Here is a 25,342-nt window from a genome sequence, read left to right on the forward strand (position 1 = left end):
AACATTATAATTATGTGAGTGACATTCAGACTATGGTATCATAAGTAAAAAATAAAAAAAAACATACACGACTAATTCTGAAACCAGAGTGGGTAGGGAAAAGACGTTGTTATCTTTCGAATTTAGCCGAAGTTAAACCAAAAAATTTGTTTTTGAAGGCGGGTTAAACCAAAAAATTTGTTCTTAAATTGAAGAAGGGACTATTATTGCTTACAATAAAACAAATTATCTGGAATCACAATAATCAAGAATTTTTATTATTGAAGAGATGGAAGGTTCTGCATTCTTGAAACAAGGAATGGCTAACACGAAAAGAAAGTGATCGTGGAGGGGTGGGGTTGTAATAAGTAGTCATGGTACCATGAGGTGTAGAAAAGTTAAATCAAGGTTATTAGATCAGTGGTTTACCTAGGATTTCGGTGCCAGTAATACAGCTACCAAACTGTTTGTCATCGTAGCAGGTATAGCACAAAACAAAAGTACTGTAAATCTATTAACAAAGTGGTAGGCCGAGCTAAACTTGAAACAATCACTGTTACAATACAGTAGATAAAGTTTTAAGAGAAGAAAAGTGTGGATTTAGGAAGGGGAGAGGCCAAATTTTCCCATTTAGGTTAATAATTTAAAAGTGTTTGTATAATCAGACCCCGTTATTCCTCAGTTTTATGGATTATAAACAGGCATTCAATTCAGCTGAGGGTGTTTCTTACCCTCACTATGAAGACCATAGTGCTTCAACGGTAAGGACATGAAACCGAGGAAACAATTGTGTCCAGTGAACAAAATTTGAAAAGGAACCAAATATTACTGTCAAAATATTGCCTATGTTCTGTTGTCTTCGTTGAGAGGAAAACCTTGACACAGTCAAGCACATGAAACTGTACCGTTGCGTAACCGCGAAGGCACGTAGGCACACAGCTTGGTCTAATCATATAAACGTGGACACGCCGAGAACCAAGTATTTGAAGAATATCTTCGTCTGACGATGTGCTTTGATTTGTAATCATATTCCCTTGGATGTTATTGATGTTGAGCTTCAATCTGAACGTTTTTCGAATAAAGTGGTTTGGTTTCCAACGAAACTAAGCGTAATTTACTGAAAAGGCATTTTAAACCAAACAAGGGCTATACACAAAGTTTCCAGGACTATAAAAGTTTCAAGAAGTTTTTGAAAAAGGGTGTTTCTGCAAATATTGTGCTTTGTGGTCAAGCCAGAAGGGGGTCTCACCAAAAATTAGGGCAGCTTGTCATGGAGCCTCACTTGAATTGGAGTAAACATAAGTCAAACTCATGCCATAAAGGCGCTTTTGTTTGGGTAGTACTACGCTCTCCATCATCCAACCGTGAAGGCAGACAAGAAGGCACACAGCTCAGCCCGATTTTCTTAAGGTTGAGATACCAAGAATTGAGTACTTGAAGAATAGCTTCTTTCGATGGCGTACTTCAACTTGTAATAATCTTCCTGGAGACGTTATTCGTAAAAGTTATTCATTTGACTCCTTCGAAACACGATTCAACAGACAATTAAAGCCGCATAATGGAACGAGGTAAGGTAAAAGAATAGCGGCATATCAGTTACTTGGAAGTCCCTGGCACCGCAAATTTAGGAATAAAAAAAGTTAAAAGAATAAAAAACCTTATTAAAAACAGCAGATAATAAAGGCCAGGGAAACTTTTGTTATTACATTATAGTGTATACTGTTATAATAACAAGTTCCCATTTTACTGTTATTGTGTGAAGCAGGTTCCTTTCATTCTCTGATTTTTGTTTCACGCTTTTTAATCTGTTTTAGTTATTTGGTGTTATTAATTAAAAAAACTCTTTCCATAAAATAAGTATTTCAAAGAAAAGTAAAGAACTCCATTAAACTAAACATGAGCAAAAATAATATCTAATAATTTACCAAGCGTGAAACTACCACAAATCAGCATCGATAAATAAATGAAACCCAAAACGAACGAAAATGACAATAAATAACCGAATCAAAATCAAAACAAGCAGAAATTAACATAACTTGGGCTCAAAACCCCTATGCCTTCCCAAGCCCAGAACATAATTTACACTTTACTGATAAAAATATAAATGTTTTTACTTTTATAACTTTAATAAATCAAATAATATTAACATTTTGATTACTAAATATCAGTATATGTATATAAAACTGACAATGCACATTCATTTGTATTTTTTCCAGTAAAGTGCAAATTATGTTCTGGCCTTGGGAAGGCACAGGTTTTTGAGCCCAACTTATGTTAATTCCTGCTCGTTTTGAGTTTGACTCGTTTATTTATTGTAATTTCTGTTCGTTTTGGATTTTATTTATTTATCGATGCTGATTTGTGGTAGTTTCACGCTTGGTAGATTATTTGATTTTATTTTTGCTCATTTTTTTTTTACGGAAGTTCTTTACTTTTCTTTGAAAAAATTATTTTTTGGAATTTTTTTTTTTTAAATTAATTTCTGTTCGTTTTATATTGACATAGTCTTTTCAGGGAAAAAGATAATACTTTAAATCTTTTGGTTATTTTAAGAATTTATAGTTTGGCCTGCTATTTGTATGCTGGAGGAAAATTTTCAGCAGTTTTTAACAACATACACCCTTTTAAAAATCTGGACACAAATGGTAGTGTTCAATTTAGTTTCATACCCCCTCTTGTTGACCTGAAATGGAAAACTTGATACCATTCGCAAAAAATCTGTTTACATTCTTTAATAGCTTGGATACACTGACGCTATTCGGATTTGGTTAAATTTTAAGAATTGAAGTAGCCCCAAAAGTTTGAACATAGTACCCATAGTCGTTCTTGCGATACTGCTGAGATGCCTTATTAAGAATTAGCCTTAACACAGTGCATTTTGACTTAATCTTAAGGCAACATTTAGTTTTTAAACCTAAATGAAAATGGGAGGGTAGGCGTGGGAGGAATTCGTTTCCCTCCAATCACTTTCGACTATTAAAAAAGGCATCAACCCTTTCTATGTTCAATCGAATGAGCCCTTTTCGAAGTTCCCACGATAAATGCTTAGTTAAAAAGTGCCCTGGTCTAAACAACAACAACAAAAAAAAAATAATACATTGTACCCTCATCGATCTTTACTATAAAAATGTCAAGCGTTCCAATCACTTTAGACAATTAAAAAGGGCACTAGGCCTTTCGATTTCCAATCGAATGAGCCCTTTTTGAGTTTCTACGACAACGGTTTCTCTAAACACCTGATAATGCCCCCAGGGCATAAATTACAACCCTTACCCTAAGGGCTGTTAGGGTGGCTGTCATCCTCTAAGACCTAATTTGCAGAACTTTCAACTACGTTAAACAAAATAGCTATCTCAAAACTTTGATTGGATATGTCTGGGAAAATGGTGGGCGTGAGAGGGGCGTTAGTCGCTCTCCAATCCCTTTCAACAATGAAAAAAGGCACTAACCCTTTCAATTCCCAATCAAATGAGCCCTTTTGAAGTTTCTACGACAACGCATTCAATAAAAACCTTATATGCCCCCAGGGCATAACTTACAACCCTTTCCCCGAGGACTGTAGGAGGGTTGTCATCCTCAAAAACCTAATTTCCAGAACTTTCTGCAACGTTGAAGAAAAGGGCTATCTGAAAATTTGATTTGATTTGTTGGGTGGAAGGGTTGACATGATAGGTGGTTAGTTATCATCCAATTGTTTAAGAATAATAAAGACGGAACTAGCCTTCTCGATTTCCAATCAAATTAGCTACTGTAGAAGTTTTTACAAAACCGCTATGTATAAGAACCTTATATGTCCCCAGGGCATAACTTACAACCTTTGCCCTGGGGGAGCTGGGGGGTTTGTCATCCTTAAATACAAAATTTCCAGAACTTTCCACTACCTTGAACAAAATGATTATCTCTAAACTTTGATTGAATATGTTTGGGGAAATGGAGCGCGAGAGGGGGGTAATTACTCTCCACTCAATTTTGCCTATTAAAAAGGGCAATTTTCAAGTTCCAATCAAATGAGCCCTTTTTGAAATTCTTACAAAAACTTTCTATATAAAACTTATATGCCCCCAAGGCATAACTTACAACCATTGCACTGAGGGCTCTGATGGGGTTATCATCCTAAAAGACCCAATTTCCAGAACTTCCAACTATGTTGAACAAAATGAATATCTCAAAATTTTGATTGGATGTGTTTGGGGAAATGGTGGCCATGAGAGGGGGGTTAGTTCCCCTTCAATCACCTTTGACTGTTAAAAGGCACTAGCTCTTCCAATTTCCAATTGAATGAGCCCTTTCTGAAGTTTCTAAAACATCGCTTTCAATAAAACCTTATATACCCCCAGGACATAACTTACGAGCCATGCCCTGAGGGCTGTGGGGTGGAGTGGTTGTCATCCTTAAAGACCTAATTTCCAAAACTTTCAACTACGTTGAATAAAATGACTATCTAAATATTTTGATTGGATGTGTTTGGGGAAAAGGTGGACTGAGAGGGGGGTTAGTTGCCTTCTAATCACTTTCGACTATTAAAAAGGACACTTTTGACTATTAAAAAGGGCACTAGCCATTTCAACTTCCAATCGAATGAGCCCTTGTTGAAGCTTGTACGAAAACGCGTTCTATAAAATCCTTATATGCCCCAAGGGCATAAATTATAACCCTTGCCCTGAGGCTTGTGGGGGGGGGGGGGGTCATCGTCAAACACCAAACTTCCAGAACTTTCAAATACGTTGAACAAAATGGCTATCTTAAAATTTTGATTGGATGTGTTTGGGGAAAAGGTGGGCGTGAGAGGGGGGTTAGTTGCCATCAAATAATTTGGACTCTTAAAAAGGGCACTAGCCCTTTGAATTTCCAATCGAATGATCCTTTTTTGAATTTTCTACGACAACGCTTTCTATAAAAACCTAATATGCCCCCAGGGCATAACTTACAACCCTTGCCCTGAGGGCTGTGGGGGAGTGTCCTCCTCAAAAACATAATTTTTATCTGGAGATCAACTACGCTGAAGAAAATGGCTATCTAAAAATATTGATTGGATGTGTTTGGGGAAAAAGGTAGGCGTGAGAGGGAAGCTATTTAGCCTCAAATTCCTTTTGTATATTAAAAAGGGCGCTAGATCTTTTAATTTCCAATTAATTTAACACTTTTTCAAATTTCTACCACCCAGATTACAATAAAAACTTATATGCCCCCAGGGCATAACTTATAACTCTTGTCCTGAAAACTTTGGGGGGGAGTGTCCTGCTCAAAGGTATAATTTCCTGACTTATATATGCCTAAACTTAAACTTATATGCCCCCGGGGCATAATTTATAAACCTTGCCCTGAAGACTGTAGGGGGATTGTTCTAATCGAAGGTATAATTTCCTGAAATTTAAACTGTGTGGAAGGGGTGTTAGTTGCCTTCTAATCACTTTCGACTATTAAAAAGGGCACTAGCCATTTCAATTTCCAATCGAATGAGCCCATTTTGAAGTTTCTACGAAAACGCTTACTATAAAAACCTTATATAACCCAAGGGCATAAATTATAACCCTTGCCCTGAGGCCTGTGGGGGGGGGGGTGTCGTCCTCAAAGACATAATTTCCAGAACTTTCAACCACGTTCAACAAAATGGCTGTCTTAAAATTTTGATTGGATATGTTTGGGGAAAACGTGGGCGTGAGAGGGCGGTTAGTTGCCCTCCAATAATTTCAAATATTAAAAAGGGCACTAGCCCTTTGAATTAGCCTTTTCTTAAGTTTCTACGACAACGCTTTCTATAAAAACCTTGTATGCCCCCAGGGCATAAATTACAACCCTTGCCCTGAGAGCTGTGGGGGAGTGTCCTCCTCAAAAACATAATTTCTATCTGAAAATCAACTAAGCTGAACAAAATGGCTATCAAAAAATTTTGATTAAATGTGTTTGGGGAAAAGGTGGGCGGGAGAGGGGGGTTAGTTGCCCTCAAATCCCTTTTGACTATTAAAAAGGGCACAAGACCTTTGAACTTCCGATCGAAAGAGCCGTTTTTGAAGTTTCTACGGTATAAGATTTCAATAAAAACTTATATGCCCCCAGGGCATAATTTATAACCCTTGCTCTGAAGACTGTGGGGGGAGTGTCCTGCTCAAAAGTATAGTTTCCTGACTTATATATACCTAAACATAAACTTATATACCCCCAGGGCATAACTTATCAACCTTGCCCTGAAGACTATGGGGGGAGTGATCTAATCAAAGGTATAAGTTCCTGAACTTTAAACTGCGTGGATTAAAATGGCTATCTTAAAATTTTGATTGGATGTTTTTGGGGAAATGGTGGGCGTGGAAGGGGTGTTGGTTGCCTTCCAATCACTTTCGACCATTGAAAAAGAAACTAGCCATTTGAATTTCCAATCGAATGAGCCCTATTTCGAGTTTCTACGACAACGCTTTGTATAAAAATCTTCTATGCCCCCAGGGCATAGTTTACAACCCTTGCCCCTAGGACTCTGGGGGAGTGTCCTCCTCAAAAACATATTTTCTATCTGGAAATCAACTACGCTGAATACAACGTCTATCTAAAAATTTTGACTGGATGTATTTGGGGACTTGGCGAGCGTAAGAGGGGGGTTACTTGCCCTCAAATCCCTTTCGAGACTATTAAAAAGGGCACTAGCCATTTGAATTTCCAATCAAAGGAGCCCTTTTTCAAGTTTCTACGACAAAGATTTGAATAAAAACTTATATGCCCCAAGGGCAAAACTTACAACCCTTGCCCTGAGGCCTGTAGGAAGGGGGGGGGGGGTTGTCATCCTCAAAGACCTAATTTCCAGAACTTCCAACTACGTTGAACAAAATGGCTATCTTAAAATCTTGACTCTTGCCCTGAAGACTATGGGGGGAGTGATCTAATCGAAGGTATAATTTCCTGAAATTTAAACTGCGTGGAACAAAATGGCTATCTCAAAATTTTGATTGGATGTTTTTGGGGAAATGGTGGGCGTGGAAGGGGTGTTAGTTGCCTTCTAATCACTTTCGACTATTAAAAAAGGCACTAGCCATTTCAATTTCCAATCGAATGAACCCTTTTTGAAGTTTCTACGAAAATGCATTCTATAAAAACCTCATATGCCCCAAGGGCACAACTTACAACCCTTGCCCTGAGGCCTATAGGAAGGGGGGGGTTGTCATCCTCAAAGACCCAATTTCCAGAACTTCCAACTACGTTCAACAAAATGACTATCTCAAAATTTTGATTGAATGTGTTTGGGGAAAAGGTGGGCGTGAGAGGGGGGTTAGTTGCCCTCCAATCACTTTCAACTATTAAAAAGGGCACTAGCCCTTGAATTTCTAGTCGAATGAGCCTTTTTTGAAGTTTCTACAACAACACTTTCTACAAAAACCTTATATGCCCCCAGGGCATAACTTAAAACTCTTTCCCTGAGGGCTGTTGGGGAGTGTCCTCCTCAAAAACATAATTTCTATCTGTAAATCAACTACGCTGAACAAAATGGCTATCTCAAAATTTTGATTGGATGTGTTTCGGGAAACAGTGGGCGTGAAAGGGTTGTTAGTTGCCTTCCATTCACTTTCGACTATTAAACAGGGTACAAGCCACTCCTATTTCCAATTGAATTAGCCCTTTTCGAAGTTCCTACGACAATTTCTTCGATACGAGGTGCCCTGGCCTAAAGGAAAAAATAAATAAATAAATAATACATTGTGCCAACATCGTTCTTATATGCCCCCAGGGCATAACTTAAAACCTTGCCCTGAGGGTTGTGGGGGAGTGACCTCCTCAAAAACATATTTTCTATTTGGAAATCAACTACGCTGAATAAAATGGCTATATCAAAATTTTGATTGGATGTGTTTCGGGAAATGGTGGGCGTCGAAGGGGAGTTAATTGCCTTCCAATCACTTTTGACTATTAAAAAGGGCACAAGCCACTCCAATTTTCAATTGAATGAGCCCTTTTCGAAGTTTCTACGACACTTCTTTAATACGAAGTGCCCTGGTCTAGAACAAAAAAAAAATAACAATACATTGTGCCAACATCGTTGGTATGTGCCCCCAAGGCATAACTTAAAACCCTTGCCCTAAGGGTTGTGGGGGAGTGACCTCCTCAAAAACATATTTTCTATCTGGAAATCAACAACGCTGAACAAAATGGCTATCTCAAAATTTTGATTGGGTGTGTTTGGGGGAATGATGGACGGGGGGGGGGGCTAGTTGTCCTCCAATCACTTTCGACTATTAAAAAGGGCACTAGCCACTCCAATTTCCAATAAAATGCGCCTTTTTCGAAGTTTCTGCGACAACTCCTTCGATACGAAGTGCCCTGGTCTAAAACCAAGAAAAAAAAATAATACATTGTGCCAACATCATTCTTTACTTAGGCAGCGCTATTGCGCTGCCTATGATTGGTGTTGTTTAATTTATTTGGTGTTATATGCTCTATTTTAGTCATTTGGTATTATTGGTGTTATATATATGTTATCATGAATGTCTGATATTCATGAATGTTGACATTCACCGGTAAGTGTCCGAAATGCCTTTTTTCCTCCTTGGATTTAGTCAGTGTTGCCAATCAACTTTTTCAGATTAATACAAGTTTTGATGATGACAGTTAGGTTAGATTAAGTTTGTTAGGCTAAGTTAGGTTTTTAACCCATTTCTAATAATCATAACCGAATTTAACCTAATCTAACCTAACCTAAATCAACACAATCTAACCTAACTTTAATTTTTATCATCATAGCTTTCTTAAGACTGAAAAAGCTGACTCGCGAAGCTAATTATATGCAAGCAAAAAAAAAAAAAAGGAATTTCGGACATTCATCGGTGAATGTCGACATTAACCACATTTCGAACGTTCACAATAACATATATATTATATGATGCTATTCAAGGTCTTGGTTACGTTGTCTTTAATTTTTTCAAGTTTTTTTTCCACGCCGAAGATGGCAGAGTAGAAATCTCTGCCAAAATATTTTAAATATTTACTTTTTGCTTCAGATGTTTTATTGGCTGAAGATATTTCCTCGATTTCGCGTCTTTGTTGTTTTTCGTCATAACAGTATAAAAAGTACTTCTATCAAAAACGTATTAAATCGACGGTACATGTTTTAACGAAACATACAAACAATGAAAAGTAAAAACAACGCCAATTTTCCAAATAAGAAACAAAGAAACAAAGGAAAAGATTCAAAACACGTAAATAAGTGGCTAATCTAACATTTACATAGCCTACCCAACATTCTTCTAAGTATTAAATAAAAAATTAATTTTTATTTATTCTTTAAAAAAAAATGCCAAAAAATTCAAGCATAGAAAAAAGAACAACAAGTCAATTTCAAAGTCCCCAAAAAAATGTCTTGATTTTTTTTTGTCATTTTGACTATATGAGTATGTTTTCATTTCAACAGATGCTTCAAATATTCCTTTCCAATGGATACTTATGGGGATTGACAAAATAGAAAAACTGGTCCGAATTAAATGAACGTCATAGCTTTTAGAGCCAAAAGTTTTGAATTCTTAACTCTTGAGCTAATTTCGGGCTCCTAGAAGAACTGAGATCTACTAAGATACGATTCGAGTCACTAACGAAATCAAGTCACGTCAACGGACCCAATTGGCACATTTTCACGAGAATGGGAGTTGAACTCGTGTTCACCTCCCATCCTAACGAAAACAAACATTTGTTCAATAAAAAGGTGGACTTCCTCCGTTGAGTTTAATCTCTGAAATCAAGGCAAAGTTAAGCTAGAGCTCTTCGTGAATATAGACAATAGATGGGTGGGAGGAGGGTGAAAGGAAAAACATTTTTGTTGAACATATCCAGCGCGAAAACACTGGTTCACGCCGATGGATGACTTCTATCCAGCATCCTCGTGAAAACGGCCCAAAAGAATAGTTGGAACGGAGCCAAAATCAGGGGTGGAAATTGCGATGACCTCACTGCCTTTCCATGACGTACATATAACAGTTAAACAGGGAAAAATCCTTTTATTTGACAGTGAAACAACCAAAAAATCTGTGAATATTTCGGTCACATACACAGTGGCTGCCATTAGCAGATAAACTCAGTTTCTGCATATGACATTTGTCTCCTTTTTAGTTTCAGTTTATCTGGTGATGACGGCCACTCTATATGCGGCCGAAATATCCAGAGATTTTGTTGTTGTTTCGCTGTCAAATAAAAGGATGAGTCCCTATTGAAATGTTATTTGTATGAAATGGAATCAAGATACACATTAATTGTCAGCTTCTGGGGACAGTGTAAAGACTTTTCAGCAGCTAGACTGTCTAAGAAACATCCAATCTCGATCCTTTTTAATCATGTTAGCTTTCATAACAGAATTGTTGATAAAAATACCTTTTCCTTGGAAAAGTGCCTTTTGGTTCTTTGACCTGCGTTTAGGTTTTTTAAGGCCTGCAGGTGATCCTTGATTTGAACTGATATTAGATATAGCTTCATCTATGGCCTGCCCAATATCCTCCTAAAATAAAATAAAAAGTTAAAGGAATAAACCTCAGAGAAGTGAGGCAAATACCGAATCAAGCACTATTCATTGGTAAATTAAACACACCAGTTGAAGGTTAGATTGTAAATTGTAAGTATTATTGAACTTTTTAAAACTTTTAAATATTTGTATCATTTGTGATGGCTACTTAGTAGGCTGCGTAAAACCCTACGAAGCCCAAAAGTAACTAATTAAAACCCAATAAGTATATAATAACAAGACATAATAACTTAGAGACAGTTCCAAAACTGTCTCTAACAAGGACCATAATAACAAGGGCCATAATAACAAGACAAAGACATAATAACAAGGGCCACGAAAAGAAACAGAAAAGAAACAAGATTTTCTTTTTCTTCTAAACTGACCTTGATGTATCACTGGCGCAAAGAATCTAAGAGGAAAAAGACATTAAAAAAAAGTTGGCTGCATCAAATTGTTAAACCCAAAATGGGTCTGTTTTTCTCCTATCGATGGGAAACATTCAGGCCTGGAAACTTTCAGGCCGAACTTGGTTTTTCTCCTATCGATGTGAAACTTTCAGTGACCACGGGGACCTTATTGAAGTCAATACATTTTGGGAGGAAATTCATAGCGTGTAACATTTAATTTCTTATTTATTACGCTGATAAGCCTTATAATTTCAGGCTTCATTAAGGATCAACGATCCTTGTTCAAGATCAAAATTGAGGAAACCACCCTGGCTGTACCGACTCGTGGCGTCAATTTTTTCTTTTCTTTTTAAGGAAAAAAAAAATATTTTCAGTGAATGGCCATGACAAGCTTTAATTAAACAAAAAAATATTTGTAACAAAATATAACATTAAAATATTCTTTTACATATTCAAGCGTGTCTACACGGTGGAAGGTCATGATGACTTCAGGCCAGTAGAAGACCAAAATCTCCGAAGATTTTCAATTTACGTGAACAATTATCTTTCTTCCCATCCCCCAAAATCCTAAAGCACAAATATTATCAAAATTTTTATCACAGAAAAAAAAATCTGATAGAAATTTTGCCTTAACATTCAAATTTTGTTCCAAATCTAAATTACAATCCGAAATTAAAAGCAGTAAAACTAAAATAAAAACTTATACAAATATTTCTAATCTTCATCAACAAAACACAATCTCAATTAGAACCGAGCAGAAAATTGGAAATAAAATTTCTAAGACAAAATTCAAAAAAGTAAAGAGCTATATTAAAACCTGAGACGAGCAGAAATGAAGTCAATAGAACGTCAACAAAACGAACGAAAAGAAAGAATCGAAACGAACGAAATAAAACGAACGAAAGTCAACAAAACGAACAGAAATTGCTATCAGTGAATAACTAATTTAAACACAATTATAACGGATTCCCATTTTATCATGATCGGTGTAAATGCCAGGACTTGTACGAAAGAACTTTATCCTTTCTACGATTATCCTCTAAATCTTGATACAAATTTTTACCCTATGTCTGCTTCGACTTCAGATATTGCCATAATAAAGAAAAATAAGGTCACAACAGCCGAACACGCACAAAACCCAATCAGCAAACTTACTTTTCCAACATTATCTGTTTTACTAGACAAAATTGAAGCCTTATTTATACTATTGCATGCCAAACCAACTCAGTCCCATGCTATCAACCAGATTGTGGTAACAAACTGCATTTAAGGGGCAACACTGGCTAACTGCATGTAAGGCAACAATGTAATACTGGCTAATATTAATTGAAAATATAAAAAATGAAAGTTGGTGTAATAAGACATACATATCAAAAGAAATGGCTTTTTACAGTGGTTCTGAATATGTAAAAATCATTAAGTTTAAAGTTACTCATCAAAAGCTTTGAATCTGAACTTTTTTTTTCTGAAAAAGGGGCATTTTTTTCTATTTCTATCTTTCTTTTTCTGTTTCTGAAAAAGGAGCAAAACAACCTCAAAACAATAATTGATCTGTAATGAAATTTCTACCGCCAAATTCAGCACGTCAGAAATCCTTGGTACATAGTTTTTTAATCATATATCTACAAAAATGTGGTATGTTGCATTTTTTTTTTTGAGAAGAAAGATCGTGGATGTATGTTTATTTGTTTGTTAGTCGTTGCTTTCCCAGGGGCGATTGTATCGAACCAATGGTCCTAGAAAATCAGGAAAAGGTTCATTCGAACGAGAATTAAAAGTTCCAATGCCTTTTGTAAATAGAAAAAAAAAATTATACCCCGGCAAAGTGGCGTTTTCTACCATTTTGTTGCGCAAACCAACAATTTTGGCCCAACGTGTGCCAAAAGCCATCATGTGATAATTCTAAGATACCCAATCGATTTAAAAGTATTGAAACACATGTATTGAGCTGTCCAGTTTCAGAGGCAGTAATGCCACGTAGTGTCATATTCATCCCAAAAGAAGTATTAAGTCCACAAAGTACAAAAGGTTTATATAGAGATTTAACTTAAAGATTCATTTGATGCTTGGTAAAATTATATACATTGGTGTAAAATTACAGACCAGCCGTTATAAAGCGGTCGGTGTCTTTGTGTAGGGGGGAGGGGCGTGCTTGAATCTCAAAAAAGGTAGAAAGGTAGAGCGGGTTTATGAGCTCTATCAGACAACTTCCCAGGGGTGTGGGTCTGAAGAACTCACCTCGAAGACCGTGGAAATGACAGTCCTAATAATTAATTTCAATATTTCAGACCCCTCCTGGGAAATATTTGGAGGATCCAATCAAAATTTTGAGATAGCTCTTTTGTTCAGCGTAGTTCATTTTCAGATAGAGAATATGTTTTTGAGGAGGACACTCCCCCACAACCCTCGGGGCAAGGGTTTTAAGTTATGCCTTGGGGGGTATATAAGGTTTTTTATAGAAGGCGTTGTCGTAGAAACTTCAAAAAAAAGGCTCATTCGATTGTTATATTTTTTCAGGGATGTTTATCATTCTCAAGGCATTGTTATACGAATATTAAACTTAAATACAAAAATCGGGGTAGAAGGATGGAGTAGTAGTCTCCTTCATATTTAGGAGAGCTTTATGCTAAATACCAAGTGTTAATAAACTGTAAATAAAAAGCGACGCTTATCAAAAGAAACCCAAACTCTGATAAACAAAGTTTTGAGTGTTATACATGAAGCAAAAAAAAATAAAAAAATAAATAAATAAAAAATTATTCACGTTGATTCTAAATACTTTAATTTTAAAGTTGTTCATTACTGATATTAGCACATGAAAAATCAATATGATTTTATAAACCAGAAATAAAGTTCACAAAAATGGGGCACGATGTTGACGGAAATCTTGGAACGAAATCCAACATGCATGAGATGCCTAAAATCGACATCTACTAAATATGAAACCTCTCATTCTTTCTTATGAATCGATTGTATAGTTTAAAGGACTATAAAACTTTACCGTAAAGGCCTGGGGATTGAGGAGGAGACGTCTCTTTAAAAAAATAATATAGAAGTCCCTGATTTTGAAATTAATTGAGATTTAGTCTTGCCACGAATTATAAAAAAAAAATTAAAAAAAACAAAAAAAAAAAAAAAAAAAATAATAGCTCCTTTTAATGCGGCAAAAGTTTCCTGATATAAATTTCACTTCTGATCGTGATGATAAGAGAAAGTTCCCGTCTCAATCCAAGAGATTTCAAGGGCCAAGCTGCCGTTCATTCAAGTTCAATTACTCCCACAAGATATTGCTCAAGTTAAATTACTCCCACAAAGTGCTGTTCAAGTTCAGCTGTTCACTCAAATTGAATTACTCCCATAAAGTACATTTCAATGTCAAGCTCAATCAAGTTAAAAGACTCCCACCAAGTGCTGTTCAAGATCGAGCCGCTGATCACTCAAGTTGGGTTACTCCCACTAAGAGGAGCACGTCTCCAAACCTTTACTTTGCACTTGCATTTAAACTAGGCTGGATGGGATCGCAGAATGTTGGCGTTTCCCAGCGCAGTAATAGTTTTTTTTATTTTTTATATATCTAAGTAATGAACAGGAAATAACTGTGAAACACAATAAATGATAGATATCCTAATTATTGACAATAAGCCATTTCGGAGCTTTAAATGCCCCCCCCCCCAAAAAAAAAGACTGCGGACTTATAAGGATTTCACATTAGCTAAGTAGGCCTATAATACTGGTTTACATAAGGTACAGATGAAACACTTTTCTGATTGTTCTGACTGACGAGTTATTTCAAGAGGATGCAGAACCTTAAAGGATCACCCAATCGTCCATTAAAAACTTTTTTTTAGTTTGTGTTTCCAAACTACTGATTGGTTAGTTTGCCATAACTGGTTTGGAACTGATTGGTTGGTTTTGCCATAACTGGTTTGGAACTGATTGGTTGGTTTTGCCATAACTGGTTTGGAACTGATTGGTTGGTTTTGCCATAACTGGTTTGGAACTGATTGGTTGGTTTTGCCATAACTGGTTTGGAACTGATTGGTTGGTTTTGCCATAACTGGTTTGGAACTGATTGGTTGGTTTTGCCATAACTAGTTTGGAACTGATTGGTTGGTTTTGCCATAACTGGTTTGGAACTGATTGGTTGGTTTTGCCATAACTTGTAGAGCTTGTATAATAGATCCGAATAAAGGACATAAAACTAGCAGCCGAGTCCTATTTTCCCTAGAAAAACGCGAGATATTAAGTTTCCCTAGAGATTTTAAGTTTTAATGAACCTTACATCATCAGAAAGTGTGAATTATCTTTTTTCGATTAAACGGATCAGATTTTTCTTTTTTAAATTGGGGAGAAGACAGTTACCAAAAAAAAAACAATATTATTGAGTTAATGCCTTTCATTTCGGACAGCGCAGTTGACCGTTCAAGAATTCATAGAATTCATTCAAGAGTTCAAGCTTTCTTTTTGTCATCGTAAAGATTTACACCCTTAAAGTGCCTTAGGCTGTAATAAATCCTGCTGGGCATCATTTTTCACATAAAAGTAATAATCCCTCTGAGGCTTTAAATGCTACTTTCCCTAATAACAAGACTAGGGAGTTAATATATTTTGATTTTTGACAGTCTGAGGCCTAAATTCAAGCAGGGCGAGAAGTTAGTTCAAGTAAGTGGCTTATCTTCAAAGGGGAATTTAAAGCCATCCCTTCCCTGTTTAAAAAGCCATATTTTATGATATTAAAAAGATTACGAAATTCGAAAACAAGATTGTTTGAATATAATGCACCAAATAAACTTGGAAACACATATAATGGACGATCTTCAACTAATTTAAGCGGAAATAGATTATTTATGAAGTTGTAACTTCGTCAAAGTATTTGTTCTGTCTATTTTCGGAATTACATTATATTATTTGCCATGGAGACTACGATCAACTCGAACAATAGCTTTAAAACGTTTCAGCCAATACCTAGTAGAGTGTGCAGAGGGACTAGAGCATTGGTGGTCTCAAGAAAGTAGGGTAGAGAGTGAAGTCTGAAGCACCACCTTACTTCATAACTTACATGTCACTTTCTCAATTTCTTATCTTTTGCAGTACGTTTGTTTTCTCATATCTGTACCACTATGCTTAAAAGATGTTGTGGTTTTCAATTTTTCTCCTTTAATTGCATTTTCTAATTGCACGACACGTTCTTGCAGATAAAAACAGTTTGCATCAATGCATCAATTTACAGTAGCTACATAAACTGCATAAAAGTAAAAACAATATGTTATCTGCTAGAATGAAGAAATTCTGTGAAGAAGGTGCAAAAGTTGCAAAGCTACTCCTCTTTCATGGACTTCATTCATGATCACACAATTTGCGAAAAAAACAAATGAAAGAGACTCATTGCAGAACACCATGTATATCTGAAAACCACATCTATTAATGTAACTTCGATACCAGTGAGCAGGACCGTTTCCAGGATTTTTTGTCATGGGACGGGGGTTACAAAGGGATTTTTTCGGGGGAAGGGGACAAAAAAACTTTAGAAAACGCATAAAAGTTTGTTTTTATTCATTTTTGTTACGTTTTTACGGGTCGGACAAACATTTCATGGGGGTGGGGGGGCTCAAACCCCCTAGCCAACTCCCCTGGATACGGCCTTGACGGTCAGGTATCAGAGATGTATTATGCAAAATAATGAACATTATTTTATTCTAACTGAACTGGTTCAACTGAAGAGGGTAGGAAGCAATTTTCAGACCAATCAAATTAACGATGTACAGGAGCGTATCGGACAGGAGGCGTATCGATGAAGAGGCCCCAAAACAAACTTCAAGGACGGATGGGATATAAGTCAAGTAAGTCAAGTCAAATTAACGATCAGCCTTTGCAGATGTTAAAAGCTGGCTATCATTATGAGGCACCAATACTAGCCCGAGTATTTTTAAAGAAGGCTGGCATCACCCTCCGAGCAAGAAAAAACCATTAATTCACACCTAACTATGGGTATAATAACCAAAACTAAGCGTTTACCTGGAACTAATTCACAAATAGGACACATTTGTGGTGGTCCTCCAAGGACAATTCGGAAAGTCCTGTGTCGAAACCTTACGACACAGCTACTGTATGTAACTGATATAACACAGAATCACCGGCTAAAAAAGACACAATAAGAATAGGAATTGCTCAGACGAATGATTTTCGTTTAATGGTTCCGTGTTCCAAGTGCCTGAATTAGCGGTTCAAAAAAAGGCAGTTACAAAAAAAAAAAACATTACTGTGTTAATTCCTTTAGATTTCAAACTGTGCAGATGACCGTTCTATATTTTATAGCATTTGATTAAATTTTGCAAGTGGTAACAGCAACAATTTGAAAGAACTCTCATGTTTGCTTCCTTTTTGTCACCGTATCAATTTTGACACTTAAAATACGTTAGGCTGCCATAAATCGTTGAGGACATCACACAAATGCAATAATCACTTTGAAGCTTTAAATGCAATTTCACCTAATAGAGGCAATGCATTTTGATTTTGGACAGTCGCATTCAGAAGCCTAAATTTAAGCAGGACGAGAAGTCAGTTCGAGTAAGTGTCTTATCCTCAAACAAAAACTCCAACTAATCCACCGATAACTAAGGCTATAATAAAAAACAGCTTACTCAACACCAATTCACAGCTAACTAAGGCGATAATAAACAAAACTAAGCGTTTACATAGAACCAATTCAAAAATAGGACACATTTGTGGTGGTCCTCCAAGGAAATTTGGGAAAGTTCTGTGTCAAAAAATTATAACACAGCTACAGTATGTAACTGATATAACACAAAATCACAGGTTAAAAAAGACCCAATAAGAATAGAAATTGCTTAGACGAATGATGTTGTTTAATGGTTCAGTGTTTAAATTTTTTTTTTTTTTAACAAGCTGAGTTAATGGAATAATGCCTACTGGAGTCTTTGTTGTCTCTGGACCATTCTTACCATTGTAGGGGTACTCGGAATACTGCTATCACTATCCACCAGTAAGCGCTTTCCTTCAATCCGCTTTTGTTGAACTGCAGAAATAACCTCATTATAAGAAAGCTTCTTCTGCCAGCGACTTTGAATTCTTTGAATTCTTTCCCCGTCTGGTGGATGGAAGTGTTTGGCGCCACGGACAACTTTCTGGTTAACTAAATTGATGGTAATTGTGCATTTGCACCTGTTTCTTTCCATGCATCGCCATGACGATAGGTGACGGTTTCTCTTATGTGCATACTCTAAATAGTACATATAACCTCCATGGTAAAGGAGTTTTATTCCTTTATTTAGCGAAGAAATAAATTCAAATATTGGGTCAATACGTTCTGTTCTTATATCAGCCTATAAAAAAAGAAAAAAAGAAAAAGAAGAAACAGGCAGCAAATAATTAGCATGTACAGACATACGTAAGTATACACAGTCAAAACTTTGGAAGAGAAAAGCATTTTCTGAGGACAGAGAGGGGTCAAATGTCCAAAAACAGTCTGTTTTATACCCTACCATCAAGATCATTATATGTTTTCGCGCGTTGGATTTCCCCCTTCCTTCATAGGCAGCTACTCTAAATATTTAATTATGTCTAAAAAGAAGTATTTTCAACTGAAAGTAAGGAGCAACAATAAAAATTAACACAAATTAAATAAAAAAAGTTGTTTTTTTTTAAATGAAAGTAAGGAACAAAATTAAGACTTAAAACGAACAAAAATTATTTCTTATATGAAAGGGGCTGTCCCGTCCTCGACAAATCACTCTCCACGCTAAAGTTTGACTCTTTGTCACAACTCTATTAAAAAAAAAATATTAGCGTAAGAGCTAGACGCTGAGGAGGGGAGAGCCCATTTCATATACAGGAATGATTTCTGTTCATTTTAAGTTTTAATGTCGCTCCTTACTTTCAGTTAAAAAACTGTTTTTTTTTTTTTAATTTAACTTCTGAACGTTTCTCAACTAATGCAGGTTCGAATTGGGCTCAGCATACATGAAAAATTAAAACAAAATGCATTTTAATTTTTGGCAGATTTATTCGGGAATATGAAGCGTTGCCTCCTCCTCAATACCTTGTTCTTTACGCTAAAGCTGTTACTACTTTAGAAACAGCTTTCTATTCTAACTAAACTGCCCCCGTGTTTCAATAGGTGCTCTTAAAAAACTGGGATAAACATTCAAACTTTATAGAAAAGAGCAATGTATTTAGGAGGGGGCAACCCTTCATACAGGGAATAATTTTTGTTCGTTTTTCAAACAATGCGGGTAAATTTGGCTCACCCTCTATGAAATATACCCCTACCCCTCACGAAAAACTCCTCCGTGTAAATTTCATCAAACGTAAAGTACCCCCCCCCCCAAAAAACAAAAACAAAGTTCACTCCAGACAGTTCCATCTTCGCTGAGAAACCCCCTTCCTGTAAAATTGCATGCAGAAGATTCAGCCTGAAAAATTCTCCTTAGCATTCCTTCATTTGAATAAGACTTTAACCTCTAATCGGTTTCTCGATCACTCCAGAAATGCCCCCTTCCGTGGAAATTATTTAACGGAAATCAAAACACGTGGAAAAAAGCCTCTGGATAATTTCCCGAGATTATCTCCACACGACAAATTTGGCAAAGAGAATGTAAAACAATTAAAAAGAATACCGTATAGTAATTCTGTCAAATCCCCCTAGTGTTACATTTCCTCTCGAATATTCACCCCCCCCCCAGAAATTTCCCTCTCCAAGGAAGATTCTCCCTATAGATATCTAACCCAAGCACAACCCCCCCTCCCCCACAAAAAAACGTTTGTATACTTCCCAATAAAAAATACTATACGTAAACAATGGGCGAATTTCATAGCTTACAAGCCTCTCCCCACGGACTGCTGGGGGTGATTTTACATCTAAAAACATAGTTATTTGATCTTTCAACTATAATGAACAAAATAGCTATCTAAAAATTTTGATCAGATAATTTTGGGAGCGTGGGAGGGGGCCCAGTTGCCCTCCAATCTTTTTGGTCACTTAAAAAGGGAACTAGAAGTTTTAACTTTCGTTCGAACGCACCCTCTCTCGATCTTCTAGGACCATTATTTCGATACAATAACCACTGAAAAAAAAAAAAAACCGCATTCGTGATATGCCTTCTGGCAAAAATAGCAAAATTCCACATTTTCGCAGGTAGGAACGTTAAACTTCTACAGTAGAGTTGTCTGGTACGCTGAATCTGACGGTGTGATTTTCATTAAGATTCCTTCAATTTTAGAGGGGTGTTTCTCCCCTATTAAAAAAACCAGGCATTTTTTACAGGCTCGTAACTTTTGATGGGTAACACTAAACTGTTACCCTGATGATGGGTAAAACCTGATGATGGATACCCTGATGTTTTGATGGGTAAAACTTTTCGATGAATTTTATGTATTTGGAATCAGCATAATAAGCTGATTCTTTTGATGTATCTATTGATATTAGAATTCCGCTTCTTTAGAGTCTCGGTTACTATTGAGCCGATTCGCTCCTTTCTTACAGTTCGTTACCACGAACTGTTTGAAACATAAATTTTTCCTTAGAAAAGGGGACCGCCCCAACCTCAATCCTTCGCTTGCTACTCTTATTTTTTTAGGGTTATAAAAAAGCTTCTTATCCACTTCAACCCTTGTGATTGAGTAGTATTTCTTAAAGAAGTTGACAAAGACTCAAATTTTAATGTAATAAGCGAGGGATTGGGGAGGGAGCCTCCTCTTATACGGGAATAATTTATGTTCTATTCTGACATTTTTTCAAACTATGCCAGAACCCCCCCCCCCCAAAAAAAAAAGAAAGAAAGAAACACAGTGAAAAATTCCGTACATTTCCCCATAACAAATACTACATATAAACAATAGGAGAATTGCACACCTCCCCCAGTGCCTCGGGAAGGAGGGGCCATATCTTCCTTGGAGACTTGGTTTTTTACACCTACACAAAGCCTGTTATTAGGACAGCATTGAAAACCTCCATCCAATTATTAAAGAGGAAACACTTGGAAACGTTGTGTTGGATTTTCTTCGATCTTATTGGATAGACTTCGGAAATTGTGTGGGAATAGGCACTGACGGATGTGCAATGATGGTTTCAGAACATTGTGGTGCTGTGAAAGACTTCAAAAGGTAGCAAAGAATACTCTGTGTGTTTCAAGCATGCAGTAAATCTTTCTATGTCAAAAACTTTTTCTGTCCAGATTTTTAGAAACTCCATCAGAGTTAAAATCGTAGAAGGTCTTGAGATCATCAACACCTGGCAGAACGCACAACTCCAGCAAAAACAAAATCCTCATTGACTGCTGTCACATCCTTCGATATGATAGCAATTATCTACACTCTTTGTGACACATCGGGACTGATTTTACCGCTCAGTCGACTATTTCAGAAGGAGAGCTTGGACCCTGCGTCTGTAAAAAGCCATGTTAAGGACCTTCTTACTCAGCTGAAATCAAGCTTGAAGAGAGTGAAAGCAAGTTCAAAAAAACATTTGACGAGGTAACCAAAGCAGTTACCGAGGTGGATTTAGAAATAACAGCCAAAAGGGTAGCGAAAAAGAATTTGAATCGGATTAATATGCCACTCAATTCACACGAGGAACATTATATACGACCAGTTTTTATTCCCCTGTTGGACACGATTATTTTGGACCTAGAAAGGCGTTCTATAGAAACGCATGACACTTCCAAGGTCGGTATTTTATTGCCAAAAAATTGTATGGAAACGAGCAAACAAAAATTCAGTGATACTGTTCGTGAGTTTTCCCCGCGATACTGGTCAGTAATCAGTTTCCCCTCCCAATCGGTTCGCGAATCTGCCGTGACAAGAGAAGCGACAATATGGAAAGGTCGGTGGGACCATCTGAGAGGATGCAATGAGGCACATGCAGAATAGCTTAAACACTATGGGAAACTTAACAGAAACACCACTGCGATGCTGATATTTTCACAAATATTTCAGCACTCTTATATTCCAGCAGGATCATATCCTCATGACCTTGCCTGTCAGCATGGCGTCTGTTGAACAAGGTTTTTCTACCTTGAGAAGATTGAAAAAACAGGTAAGAAATAAAATGACGGGCGAAAGACTAATCGGTCTTGCCCTTCTTCATGTTCACCGTGATATCACAGAAACCGTTATTGATAGATTTGCTAAAGTGGACATAGGAGGCGAAAACTCGTTATATAATAGTGATAGTGTTTCTATAAATGTAGTTTTGTGGACAACTTTACAGAACTGACAGATAAATCACGGATAAATATAGAGGCATGCGACTTTAAACATCAGTAAGTACGTTAGGCTTAATATTGAATGGGAATTTTTCGCAACGAGCCCCCAACCCCTGCTTAACTTCTGGATCCCCTGATTTAAGCATATATATATATATATATATATATATATATATATATATATATATATATATATATATATATATATATATATATATATATATATATATATATATATATATATATATATATATATATATATATATATATATATATATATATATATATATATATATGAAAAAGATTGTTGAGTTTCCAACACAACAGTTATCAGAGGCAGAGCTGTAGCGTTGCCTATAGTAAAGGCCATACGGCTCCAATGTTTCATATTTTTTTTCCCAGAGGCACTTCATATGGAAGGGATCGTCGTAGAAACTTCAAAGGTGGCTCATTCGATAGGAAATCGAGAGTTCTAGTGCCATTTTTAATAGTGAAAAATGATTGAAGGGCAACTAGCCCCCCCCCCCCCACGTCCATCATTCCCCCAAACACATCCAATAAAAATTTTGAGATAGCCATTTTTTCAGCGTAGTAAATTTCCTGATAGAAAATATATTTTTGAGGAGGACACTCCCCCAAAGCCCTCAGGGCAAGGGTTTTAAGTTATGCCCTGGGGGCATATAAGGTTTTTATAGAAGGCGATGTCGTAGAAACTTCAAAACAGGCTCATTCGAGTGTAAATTAAAGGGCTAGTGCCCTTTTTAATAGTCGAAAGTGATTGGAGTGTAACTAGCCCCCTCTCCCCCCCCCCCGCGCCCTTCATTTCCCCAAACACATCCAATCAAAATTTTGACATAGCTATTTTGTTCAGCGTAGTTGATTTCCAGATAGAAAATATATTTTTGAGGAGGAAAATTCTTGTTTGACTACAAACTCTTGTTTGTAGTTATTTTTATTCGATTCAAACTTGATTTGCATATTCAATTTAAGTTTCACTCGTTTTAAGATTTATTTATTCATTTACATTAATATATATTGTATGTTTGTTTGCATTGATTGTTTATTTAATTTCTGTTCGTTTTAAGTTTCATTTATACTTTAAAAGCAAAATATTTGTTTTCGTTTTAAGCTTGATTTTCATATTCAATCTAAGCACTACTCGCTTGAAGATCTGTTTATTCATTTATATCATTACTTGCTGTATTTTTTTTGCTATGATTGTTTATTTAATTTCTGTTCGTTTTGGGTTTCATTTATTCTTTAATAGTAATTTCTGGTCGCTGTAAGTTTGAATTTTAACAGGTATTTGTATCTCCTGAGCTTAAGTTTAAAATGGCCTTTACTTTTCTTTGAAAAACTTATTTTTCGGAATTTTTTTTTTTAATTAATTCATATAAAATAATGTCTGTTGAAATACCCAAAAAACGAAAATTTGCAGTTGCAGTTACTATAAATGATGATTCTTTGGAACCAAAACCTGAAATATCAAACGTGATAAGATGTGAATATTGAGAACCCGAACAATCAATTGCAAGACCACCAAAACGGGTAGCTAAAGCAAAGGCCATTGCTAAAAAGTGAGGGAGTCAAAAATGAAAATGAAGAGCAGCGAGTCAATGAAAATCAACCTGGACAGCGAGAATCAAAAGGCGTCGAAATGGAAAATGATAGTAATGATAATTGGGTTTGGGATTTTGACATGGATAAGGTCATCGATATCTACCATACCTTTGTCAAAAAAACAAAGGTTCGGCGATATGTATTTCATAATGACGAAAAATAAGCCGAGGTGTAACGAAACAAAAAAACTGAAAATGATAGCGATGATGATTCGGTTTTGGATTTTGACATGGACAAGGTAATCGATATCTATCATACCTTTGAAAATAATAAATATGGACTGGATAAATCGTTGGAATAAAAAGAAGTTTTCGTCCCACCACTTGAACAATTAAAAGAAACAAAGGTTTGACGATATGTTTTTGATAATGACAAAAGATAAGCCCAGGCAAAATAAGAAGTTTTTGTCCCGCCACCTGAACAATTAAAAGAAACAAAGGTGGTCGCCAATGCCTTCCATACCTTGTTAAATCAAAAACCTGGACTAGATAAATCGTTGAAAGAAAAAGAAGTTTTGTTTCACCACCTGAACAATTAAAAGAAACAAAGGTTCGACGATATGTCTTTCATAATGACAAAAGACAAGCCGAGGCAAAATTTAAAGGTAAAAAAAAATATCTAATTTTACAAAGGCACCACTTCAATTTAAGGTCCATTTGGACGTCATGATATCAAGAAAAGGCTCAAATGGTCTGCGTTTAGAAGACAAGCGACAGTGAGAGGCTATATATAGAAGCTTGCCGCGTGCCCCATACGTTTGTTATAAAAACAAAGGTTCGGCGACACATATTTCATAATAGCGAAAAATAAGCCAAGGTGTAACGAACCAAACAAATTGAAAACGATAGCGAAGATGATTCGGTTTTGGATTTTGATTTGGATAAGGTCATCAATACCTACCATACTTTTGAGAAATGAAAAATATAGACTGGATAAATCGTTGAAAGAAAAAGAAGTTTTTGTCCCACCACCTGAACAATTAAAAGAAATAAAGATTCGGCGATACGTCTTTCCTAAAGACAAAAGACAAGCCAAGACAAAAGAAGAAGTTTCTGTTCCACAACCTGAGCAATTAAAAGAAACAAAGGTGGTCGTTAATGCCTTCCATAGCTTTGAAAATCAAAAACCTGGACAAGGTAAATCGTTGGGAGAAAAATAAGTTTGTGTCCCACCACCTGAAAAATTGAAAGAAACAAAGGTTCTGCGTTATGTCTTTCATAATGACAAAAGACAAGCCGAGGCAAAAGTTAAAGATCCAATAAAAAAAAAAAAATGTAATTTTACAAAGGCACCACTTCTAATTTAAGGTCCATTTGGATTTCATCAAACAGTTTGTGGTAACAAATTATTAGCAGGATGCGACCCGCCTCAACAGTAACCGAAACTCTTAAAAACTAAATATTTATACCAGGAGATACATCAGAAGAATCAGAATTTCATGCTGATTCCAAATACGCTGATCATCAAGTTTAGTCTTACCTATCAAAAGTTACGCGCCTGAGAAAATTTGCCTTGTTTTCGAAAAAAGGGGGAAACAACCCATAAAAGTCATAGAACTTAAATGAAAATCACAACATCAGATTCAGAGAATCAGAGAACCCTTCTATAGAGGTTTAAAGCTCTTATCTGTAAAAATGTGGAATTTT

The 25,342-nt window shown here is 36.3% G+C and overlaps 1 protein-coding gene across 1 annotated transcript in view; it reads right to left on the minus strand.

The window, feature by feature from the left end:
- Positions 1-25,342, minus strand: part of l(3)mbt (lethal (3) malignant brain tumor) — a 194,271-nt gene that overhangs the window by 35,765 nt on the left and 133,164 nt on the right. The window contains exon 11 of the mRNA XM_089096530.1: positions 10,318-10,441. Within this exon, the coding sequence (XP_088952656.1) occupies positions 10,318-10,441 (124 nt within the window). The remainder of the gene's footprint in view (positions 1-10,317; positions 10,442-25,342) is intronic.

This window comes from Artemia sp. Qi Xiang Cuo, chromosome 11, assembly GCF_049724085.1.
Source record: "Artemia sp. Qi Xiang Cuo chromosome 11, ASM4972408v1, whole genome shotgun sequence".
NCBI classification, from domain to species: Eukaryota; Metazoa; Arthropoda; class Branchiopoda; order Anostraca; family Artemiidae; genus Artemia; species Artemia sp. Qi Xiang Cuo.